The sequence below is a fragment of the Grosmannia clavigera genome, assembly GCF_000143105.1.
Source record: "Grosmannia clavigera kw1407 unplaced genomic scaffold GCSC_141, whole genome shotgun sequence".
In the NCBI taxonomy this organism is placed as follows: Eukaryota; Fungi; Ascomycota; class Sordariomycetes; order Ophiostomatales; family Ophiostomataceae; genus Leptographium; species Leptographium clavigerum.
The window spans coordinates 60,361-71,632 of NW_014040800.1; the positions used below are offsets into that span (position 1 = coordinate 60,361).

The 11,272-nt window shown below is 34.4% G+C and overlaps 2 protein-coding genes across 2 annotated transcripts; both read right to left on the reverse strand.

Annotated features, from left to right (window-relative positions):
• Window positions 1–3,554: 3,554 nt before the first annotated feature.
• Window positions 3,555–5,243, reverse strand: CMQ_2498 (beta-tubulin; the record flags this gene model as incomplete). Its single annotated transcript, XM_014317425.1, has 7 exons — window positions 3,555–4,124; window positions 4,179–4,477; window positions 4,531–4,843; window positions 4,899–4,953; window positions 5,021–5,088; window positions 5,150–5,173; window positions 5,232–5,243. The coding sequence occupies 7 exons, from the start codon at window positions 5,241–5,243 to the stop codon at window positions 3,555–3,557; spliced, it is 1,341 nt and encodes a 446-aa protein (XP_014172900.1).
• A 1,810-nt stretch (window positions 5,244–7,053) lies between these two features.
• CMQ_2499 (methyltransferase type 11) lies at window positions 7,054–8,792 on the reverse strand (the record flags this gene model as incomplete). The annotated part of the gene is made up of 7 exons (XM_014317426.1): window positions 7,054–7,290; window positions 7,362–7,710; window positions 7,766–7,855; window positions 7,920–7,960; window positions 8,033–8,099; window positions 8,172–8,341; window positions 8,751–8,792. The coding sequence occupies 7 exons, from the start codon at window positions 8,790–8,792 to the stop codon at window positions 7,054–7,056; spliced, it is 996 nt and encodes a 331-aa protein (XP_014172901.1).
• Window positions 8,793–11,272: the final 2,480 nt, after the last annotated feature.

Sequence of the window (11,272 nt, forward strand, 5' to 3'; positions counted from 1 at the left end):
ATATATAGATTACGTAAGGCTTAGCAAGGCTAGAGTAAAGCGTTTAACAAGTCTTGCCTAGTAGTAAGAAAAAGTATCGCTAAGCCTTACTAAGAGCACTAAGCCGGATTTAGCAACCGACGGCAAATAAGCAAAATAACGCTTAGCAAGCTTTACTAAGCGCCTTAAGCGTTCTGCTACGCTAGACTGCTATCGTAGCATATGTATATTTTATAAGCGCTTGCTAGTAACAAATTTAAAAGGAGTAAGACGAAGTCTTACTTTTACCCTCTTTATACCTTTTATTCTGCATTCTATCTTGCTATAAATTATGTGCCTTAAGTAATACCTATTATAGGTATAAACTAGCTTAGTGTTTCTAGTAATATTTTCTAGCTTTATAAGTTTTCTCTTTACTTGCTTTAACGTTTCTTTAAGCGCTCTTAAAGATAGGTAACCTATTCTTTAATAAATAAGGCATAGTTTCTAGCGCTTACTTAAAGACTATATATAACTTTTAAATTAAATTTATTAAATTTAAGATTAGTCTTAGCATCTTAAATAAAGTCTTAGTAAAATTCTTAAGCTATATAATTTATTTTCTTTTAACTCTTTTTTATATAAAAGTATAAAAGAAGAAGTGTTTTAAATTAGTAAAAAGAACCTAGTCTTTTTAATATTAAATTATTAAAAGAATGCCTTATTTATAGCTACTAGCTTAGTGCTATTAATATAATTACTTACTTTATAAAAGCATAAGCTAGATATAATATTTAAAGGAAAGCTTAGTACTAAGAAAATATAGTTTAAGGTTACTTTATATACCTTACTATTTAGTCTTACTATCTAAAGTACTACTTAGCTTATAAACTTAGTAATAATAAGGCTACTATTAGTATAAATTATAATTATAGCAGTATGCTTTATACTAGGTTAAAACTAACTAAGGGTATTAGTAATATAAATATTACCTCTTATATTAAATAGCTAGTTTTTTATATAGCTACTATAGAAGTTATAAAAAAGATCATCGTTAGCATAGCCTTTATTAAAGCTTAAGTTTAAGCCTTTATAATTTAGTTACGCATTTAGCGCGTAGCTATTACTACTTATAATAATAATGCTATTATATAATCTATAGTAAAAGTCTATGTTTACTACTTTTTATAAGTTATTAGTAATTATAATAGCACTAAAATTAAGTGCTAGTATAAACGTAAGCACTTTATTTATAAGTATAAACTAAATAGTAGTTATAAAGCTAACTACTTTACTAAAGAGCTTTTTCTTTACTATACTACTAGTCTTACTTTTAAAGGCTTACTTAAGGCAAAGCTTTAAATTCTTTTTTTAGTATTTAGTAATTATATACCTAGTATAATTATAGTATATATATTTTGCACCTATTTAGTATTTACTAAAAGCCTTAGTTTTTAAGTTCTTAGTGCTATAACTACTATCTATTTTTCTTAGTCATTTTAGTTTTAATTTTAATTTTATTAGTGCTACTACTATTGCTACTTTTAGCGCTTAGTATAGTAAACGTCTGCTTCTTATAGTAGTTTGTAATAAAAAGCTTTACTACTATATAAACCTTATTATCAGCTATAGTAGTTTATTTACTTTACTAAAAGTCTAGCACTTTTACATTTAAAGTAAAGAACTTTTTATAATTATAGTTAATTAGATTTATAGCGTTTTACTTGCTTATAAGCAGCTTAATATAAGTATTATAGCTATAAATAATTTCTTTAATTCTAGTAAAAAAGTCCTTTATCTTTTTACTATTATATTAGCGTATTATTATTAAACATTTAGTACTATAATTAATAGCTAAATTAGCTTTCTATAGTTTTAAACGTTATTTAGGCGTTTTATAAATAATCTTAATGTTATTTTCTTTAGTTTGCTTAAGTAAGCTATCATTAACCTAGAAGGTTATAGCGTATTTAATTAATTAATGGTTATTATAGCTATTTACTTAATAGTAGTAAAATAGTTAATGCTAAGCAAGCTAAGGCCTTTAAATACATTCTTCTTTTATTTATTTTAGGCTATACTACTAGTAAGCTTTAGCACCTACTTTAAGCAGTAGCGTATAAATAATTTAATGTGTATTAAGTTAACTTAAATTAGATTAAGCGTTATAGCACTAGCTTATAACATAGTAAAAGATTTAAGTTCTAGTTTTAAATTATAAAAGAATTTATAAGCCTATAAATGCTAATTAAGCTTTTTACTACTAGCGTTGTTTTATTATTTTAAGTATCTTTATTAAGCTTAGCCTTATAAATGCTATTTTTGTTAGCTATATAAATGCTACTTTTAATGCTTAACTTAAACTTAGCGTCTAATTCTAATTTAACAGTTAAAAGTCTACTGCTTCGTTTACTACTAAGAGTTTTGTTTTAGCTAAGTAAGGTTATAAATATAACCTTAGTATCCTTACCTAGGCTCTTTTATCCGTTAGATTAGTGCCTAAAGCACTAAGTGCTTTATAAAGCGTATAATAAAGGCTTTTTTTAGTTTATTTATTTAGCTTCTTTTAGTCCTCTTAGGCTAGGCTTATAACTTATAAAGGTTAAAGAAGGCGATATATAGCAGTTATATAACGTAATGCACTATAAGGAGCAAGAGGCTAAATAAGGTCTAGTATAGGCGAAAGAGTGTTGTATACTAAGGAAGAAATAGATACATTGCGACCCTTCTAGGGATCCGTATTAATACTAGTGCTAGGCCCCGCTTTTATGCCTTCTAACTAATTATAAGCCTGTACGGCTAAGTGGGGCGGAAGGGCTATAGTGTGGCGGATTATAATGCTTAACACTAAGCCTAGAAATAAGCTTTTTTAAATATAGCTAAGAAGATTCTATTATTAAAAAGTTAAAAGATTAAAGATTTGAATAAGTTTAAGAAGGACTTAGGTTTAAATAGTAATAAGAATAAAAGTTAAAAACTTATTAGTTAGTAAGTTAGTTATTCTTACTTACTTGCTAAACATTTTTTTTTAATACTATTACTTACTTTATTTATTACTTACCTTACTATATTATTACTTACTTTCTTAACTTTATTATAAGTTAACAGTTACTAATACTATTAGTAATACTAGTATACTAGTACTGCTAGTACTAGTTAGTACTAGTGTACTAGTTTCCTAACCTTGCTTATAAGTAGTATAACATATATATAGTAAAAGATTATAAAGTAATTTACGAATTACTATAGAAGCTTTTAAAATACTTACTTATTAAATTACTACTATAGTACTATAGTACTTAAGTACTACTAGTATTTTTTTTAACCTTGTATATAGTATAAATAAAGAAAATATAGTATAAATAAAAAGTATCTTACCTTTTACAGCGTATAATTATAATAACAAAGCATTAAAAAATTAGCTATTTGTATTTCTGTCTACAGAAGGTAGAAAACAAGCTAAGAAGGTAAGAGCGTTTAATCTGCCGCCCAAGCATAAGAAGAAAAGCCATTTTATCAAGTATCTAATGGCCAAGACAGTAACGAATCCGGTGCATAAGCACGGTGAAAGTCCACCAGAAGACTAGTATAGCTTTTTAAGCCTCGTCTAAAACTTCTTCTTCGCCATACGCCTCCTCGTCGTCTTCAGCAGTAGCGTCCTGGTATTGTTGATACTCTGACACTAAGTCATTCATGTTTGACTCGGCTTCAGTGAATTCCATCTCGTCCATTCCTTCACCAGTGTACCAGTGCAAAAAGGCCTTGCGACGGAACATAGCAGAAAATTGTTCTCCAACACGCTTGAAAATTTCTTGGATAGCAGTCGAGTTGCCTACAAAAGTAGAAGACATCTGTAGACCAAGAGGAGGGATGGAGCAGACTGCGGTTTGGACGTTGTTGGGAATCCACTCGATGAAGTAGGCCGAATTTTTTTGCTGCACCTTCTGCATCTGATCTTCTACCTCTTTCATAGAGACCTTTCCACGGAAAATAGCCGAGCAGGTTAGGTACCGCCCGTTTCGGAAGTCAGAGCCTGCCATCATGTTCTTCGGATCGAACAGTTGTTGGGTAAGCTCTGGCACGGTCACCGCTTGGAAGGAGCGGGAGCCACGGCTTGTTAGAGGAGCAAACCCTACCATAAAAAAATGTAGGCGGGGAAACGGGACCTGAAACATTAGAGGAGAAATTAAACAATATGCTAGCCGTTAGAATACACTTACCATATTAACAGCCAGCTTCCGTAGATCAGAGTTAAGCTGCCCTGGAAAACGAAGCGAGGTGGACACGCCAGACATGACAGCAGATACCAAATGGTTAAGGTCACCATATGAAGGGTTGCTCAGCTTGAGGGTACGTTGACAGATATCGTACAAAGCCTCGTTGTCGATACAAAATGTTACGTCGGAATTCTCAACCAATTGATGTATCGACAGTGTCGCGTTGTATGGCTCAACCACCGTGTCCGATACTTTCGGGGAGGGAAAGACGCTGTACGTTGCCATCATACGATCCGGAAATTCTGTAACCACATTAGAATACAAAGCAATAGTCATACAGGCTAGTACAGCTTACCTTCACGGATCTTAGAAATCAGGAGCGTTCCCATTCCCGAGCCGGTGCCTCCGCCGATTGACTGGGTAATCTGGAACCCTTGAAGAGAATCGCAACCTTCCGCTTCGCGACGGACCACATCAAGGACTTGGTCGACGAGTTCAGCACCTTCGGTGTAATGACCTTTGGCCCAGTTATTGCCAGCACCTGACTGGCCGTGGACAAAGTTGTCCGGACGAAACATTTGGCCAAAAGGGCCAGAACGCACCGCGTCCATGGTGCCGGGTTCCAGGTCCACAAGCACCGCGCGCGGCACGTACTTGTTGCTAGCAGCCTATGCTTGTAAGTATGACCTAGTCTACATAGGTTTTACCGGTCATAGTACGCACCTCGTTGAAGTAAACGCTCATGCGCTCAAGCTGGAGATCAGATGTGCCATGGTAGCTGTTGAGTTAGACGTGGATGGGCCTCAGTGTAACGATGCGTAGTCGGGGGGATTTGTATCACATACACGCCATTGCTGTCAAGCCCATGCTCGCCAGAAATTGTCTGCCAAAAAGCCGTGCCGATTTGATTGCCCTGATAAACTTACGGTAAGCCGAAGCGATCATGAAGGCAAAATTCTGACAAGAACACTTACGCATTGGCCGGTTTGAAGATGCACCTTTATCAGACCGTGTATTAGCAACCTGATGGCACTACAATAGAGGAGTACAACTTACAATCTCACGCATGATTAGAGCGTGACTTGCAAAGACGAAATTGTCGCTGTGGTTGTTGGTTTGAGGGTGAGTACTGAGTAAGCTTTAGGCTCGGGGGTTTGCCGTATGCTGTGGTGTAAAGAAAAAGGTGGTTTACAGGTCAATTCACACCGAGAACCCTCTTATATCGCAAGGACAGTGATCGTTCGTTTCAGTGAAGAAAGCTGTATGAAGCCAAACATGCAGACTGGGCTAAAAACTCTGCTAAGTGGTCCGTGCATCAAACTGCATCTGTACGAGTAGGCAGCCACTTGAAATCGTGGCCTACATAATTCAGGAGTACTCCGTACTCCGTAAGGACACTCGTAATATCCTAATTCATTGGACCCAGTTTAAAATGCACCACTCCTATCTTACTTACTCCGTAGCCTAAATTAACGCTTTGTTCTCTTCCAAAACTACGGAGTAAATACATATGTACCAACGTACGAAGTAAAAAAAATCGTATCTTACAGTCTACTGTGCTCCGTATCTTACATGCGGCGTACCCCGTGCGATGTTTCTGGTGCAGATAAGTTCTATACAGTTACAATAATGCAAAGCGTTCCGGCCCAACTAGAATGTGCTGCTGCCCGCTAGCGAATGCATGTCTTCATCGATACCGCGTACCAAATATAGAGTATACAATAGTGACTGCTACAATTAGATGTAGTGCTTAGTAGCAATACATAGTATAGAGTACTTACAGCACGCACACCGTCTACATAGGGAATGCACAGTTGCAAAGTGGCAATCACCTAACGGCTCCGTAAATGGGGTGGATACAGTATCCACTCGCAAGTATAAAATGTAATGGCAACCGCCAGATTCGCCGTATGACTGTGTCCGGCAACAATAAGGGGCTGCCGGTTACACCTTACATTTAAAACCCCTTTAAATTTTAATTACTATAACTGGACTATATAGGCATACTATTATTAGCTTGCTTAAAGTTATATAATTTGATTTTAATAAATATATAACTATTGTCTTTTATTATATCTAAAAATAAATAGTATACCTTATATATAAGCGCCGTTTTATTAGTATGTTATAACCTCATTATCTTACTAACTTAACTAGCGGCTACATTAACCGTAAGTATAAATTTAATAAGGGTTTTTATCTTAAATAAAAAATCCTTATAAAAGCTTTTTTATTAGAACACTAAGCTGTTTTTTTTTAACGCTATATAAAAAATTCAAATCTTTTAAATATATATTATTTTTTACGTTAGTACACTTTAGTATAGTATAAATTATTTATTTTTGCAGTAACGCATATTGTTCTTTTTGCTTATATTATTCGAAATATAATATATAAAAGGATCTAATTACTATAATTAGCTTAAGAGAAATAACGTAGAAAGTAATCTATTAGGTTTTCAGACAAATCAAAACTTTTTAAGCAAGTGTTTATTTGTTAAAATGCTTTAGCTTTTATATAACTAGTATAACGTTTATTTTTATTTCATATTCTTAATAGAAAATGTAATAAATTCGTAAATTCGTAAATGCTATAGAATTATAGAAAAGTATATTGATTAAACAGACTTAGAATACTAGGAAACTTGTGCAGAGCTTATAAATGCTAGCTAGTAATGCTACCATATTAATTCAATTATATATACTATATATATACCAACTTGTTATTTAATGCATAAGTACGGCCTGCCGCTAATACTATGCTGTTAATATTATAAAAGCCTACATAACTTTACAAAGATAAAAGCAACTTTTATCTTATTAGGTCTAGGCTAACTAATTTACAGATTGTTAACCTAAGTATACAAGCTATAGGTAAATTATTCTGCAACTGGCTTCTGGCCTATAACAACTAGCGATCGGTAGTAGCAATGCACATTAAGACTCTTTAGCTCGCGACGTAAATGAGCAGCGTATACGGAAACATTTTCCGGACTCCATTCGATCTTTGACGCCATATAGTTGAAAATGCCCTCCGTATCGTGGAATATAACGGCCCGCGTATACAGACCGATTTCGCGCTGCTTAGGATCTTTAGGCCATTCGGACATAGGCATCTAAAAATACCAAGCATATCATTAGCATACTAGCCGAGGGAGATTCACTAGCAAAATAAATATCAACGAACCTTGATCGGCGTCTCTTTGATATTAACAAACCCACTAGCATCGAAGGCCTTGCGTTGTAGCCTATCCCCAACAGGGTTAAACGACGCCTCTGTGCCGATTTTCTTGCCGCCTTCCCGAAAGATGTAGCCATAATCGGCGACGGCTGATCTGCTAGGAATGCTGTCATCATCGCACTGAATATCGGCATCTAGCTCGTAGGACTCAAGCCATCCACCGGGCTTCAGGACATTGTATGCCTTTTTAAACAAGGCGTTCCAGTCAACGACGGAGCCGATCATCCAACGGATGTGGACGAAGTCGAACGCGTTTGAGGGGAAGGTCCAATCTTGGGCCATATCCTCGATTTGGCTATAGCCGGGGGTTTTATAAGCAAGTTGAACTAAATAAAGCTAGATTTACTTACAATTCAAGATTAGGCGGCACCCATGTTGGTTGAATAGGAGAAATGTCGGTGCCAATGACTTGAGTTTCAGGACGTTCATCTGCAAAGTCGCTGTAATTTGTTAATTTCTCTTTCTTCTTCTGTCTTGCTTACCCCTTTAAGGATGCCGGCTTACATAGCCCATACTCCAGTTCCAGTTCCAATATCCAGTGCTTTCTGCAATACATCTTAGTACAGAGTACCATTTTAGAGCCCGTTTCCTTCTCCCTCAATGCGATCAAGACTTACATCAATATGTTCGGGAAGAGGTGCAAGGTACAGCTTATCACCCAAAGCAAGCGTGTATGCGTGATGCCTATGCCGTTTAATAGTATGTCAGAAACAATGAATAGAAATCATTGCATTTACTTGATTAAGAGTAACGCACATAATATCCACCATACCATTCTGCAGGTTGTCGTTTGGGCCCCAGTAGATATTATCACCGCAATCGGCATGGTAGGTGCGCCCGTTCACTTGTCGGTAGTGTTGGATACTAGATGTGAGAGATGCTGTCGAGCTCGCGGCATCCTCGATCGCTGAATCCCTATCGTCGTCCTACAATACCGTATTAGTGGCCCTAGTCGTTATCTATACTCCTTGCTACCGATAAGGAGCGTTGACAGAGAAAAAAACGAATGAAATTGAACCCTAACCGATGGCAACTCGGTCCAACTATGATAACGTTGAGACTCTTGGGTCAGGTTTGGTAGGGGAGAAATTTGTATTTCGGGGGAGGCCGCAGCGACGGGTTCCAGAAAGGTCTCCACAGCACCCTTTAGTGAGGCCGCTGCGTTGCTTCTAGGCAATGCCTTATCGCTCTGAGGTGACGCTGCCAAGCTATAATTAGCATCCATAGTGCTATTTAAACAGACAAACTATGCTGTTGTTTTTTTACTAGAGAAAAGGGAATAATAGAGCGATCCGTTTTATTGTCCGGACGTACTCCGCACTATATACTACGTACCCGTTTACCGATTACATAAGATATGTCGTAAGATAAGACCATTTGTTAAGGTATCAGTGCAAACGGGTCCTATTATCAGCTGTTAGCAACTAATCATGTTATATATTACATACTATGAAGGTTAAAGGAGGCTATACGTGGCGGTTATATAGCGTGATGCACTGTAAGGGGCAGGAGGCTGAATAGGGTCTAGTGTAAGCAGAGAGTGTTATGTACTAAGGAAGAAATAGATACATCGCGACCCTTCTAAGGGTCCGTATTAGTACTAGTGCTAGGCCCTGCTTTGGTGCCTTTTAACTAGGGTTGGGAAACTAGTACAACTAGTACTAGGACTAGTACGCGCAAGACTGTTAATTCTGCTTTATATATTATGCTTAAACTTATACAATTAATATTATTTAACAGATTAAGGTTAGAGCATTATACTAATATATATCACACCCTTTAAAAGCATATAATCGCTTAGTAATTAACGATTAGTACAAACTAGTATTAAAAACTAGTACTAGTACTAGTCTTAAGTACTAATTGCTAGTTACTAAGCGAATGTATGCTTTTTAAAGGTGTACTGTATATTAGTATAATGCTTAAACCTTAATCTATTAAATAATATTAATTATATAAGTTTAAGCATAATATATAAAGCAGAATTAACAGTCTTGCGCGTACTAGTCCTAGTACTAGTTGTACTAGGCAGTAGTATTTTTCCCAACCCTGCAGTTTTAACTAATCACAGGCTTATACAGCTAAGTAGGACAGAAGGCCTATAGTAAAGCGGATTCTAATGCTTAATACTCCCCTTAAATATGCTACGCAGGCGCACCGTGATGCACTAGAATTATCCTTAGTAGCCTATTCACCGCTGCTAGCCTATTAGGCAAGGTATTACCTTTTAAACGCTGCCTTAGACAGCGCCTTTGTTATAATATTAGCAATTTAATCCTTAAATGTTATATACTATACTATTAGCAAGCTGCTTAGCACGCTTTTACAAAAGTAGTGCTACTTAACGTTAAAGTGCTTTAATTATTCTTTAAATTTAAGCTTCTTTATAATGCTAATTGTAAAGGTGTTGTTTATAAACATTTAAAAGTGAGCTTATAGGCTTATTTTAAGTATAAATTGCTTAATTTAGTAAGCCTACGTTATTACATAGTAGATAGCGCTATATTTAACTTTATAAGTAAAGGTGCTAATAGTTAAAAGCTTCTTAGCTTTTCAAAAGACTAGCCCTTTAAAGATCTTAAAAAAAAAGCTGTATATAGAGTAATATTTGACTAGATTGTTAGCTTAAGACGTATTAAGCTATCCTTTAAGTCTGCTACCCCCTGTTCTAACCACCCCTCCCTTCTAACCAATAATTACTTAATCTACGCACATCTTTTATTTAGTCTTCCTAGACTTCTTCACTAGTTACATAATGAAAAACGTGCATAAATCTGTTTATAGACTCCGCCTATATCTCTCTAGCCTTGTTTTCCGGTTAAATCTCCTTTATAACGCGCTCTTTAACTGCTATAACCTTTTGAATTTGTATAAACTATATATAGCGTAAGCTTTACTTTATAGCGCTAACTAACCTATTGCGCTAATTATAATGCTTTTAGCTTATTAATTTGCTACTTTTAAAAGGCTATTATAGCTGTTTTTAAATTAATTACGTAGCTAGCTTTATAAAGAAGGCGTTATATAAACTTATTTAAATTAATCTTTTTCTTTACTAGCGTAATCTACTATAGCATTTTTTAGCTAGTAGATAGCGTATTAAAAACAATATTGCTAGATTAAGTATAGTATAAAGAAGTAGTATAAAGTATATTAGAAGTCTTTAGCGTAGCTAGAGTATATAGCGCTTATAGTAGAATAAACAAATTTAAAAGTACTTATCGTAAAGATATTAGCTATACTATTAGAGCCTTTTAACTACTTTTAATATTTGTTTTTATTAAGGCGTTTTATTTAGCCTTTAAGTAATAGTAGATAAAGTTTTGCTTATAAGTAGCGTTTAAATTATTAAGGTTAAAAAGGTTTTAGAGGTAAAATTAGTATTATAACTTAAGTAGTAAAAAGTAGCTTATATTAAGAGGCTAAGTAATATAAGAAGTATAAGTATATAAATAATAAGGTTTAGCTTATTATTTATATACTTAATTATAAAAGTATTAGTAATATAGCTTTTATAACTATTAAAAACTAGTAGCTACTATTAGCTTATATTATCTAGCTTAATAAAAAGTAAGAAGATAAATATAAGCTAGTTAACTATAAGTTTATTATTAGTTTAGCTTAAGTTAGTTACTATAAAAACCAAGTTATTATATTTATTTTTAAAAGAAGTAAGAAAGTACTATTACTAGACTAACTTACTAGTAAAAATAAAGTGAAGAAAAAAAGCTTGATTAATAGCTAAAATATACTTAAATATTATTACTTAAACTTAACTTTTTACTACTCTTATAATCTTTAAGCTTTTCTTAGCCTTACTTATATATAATAGTTTATATATAATATATAATTATAAA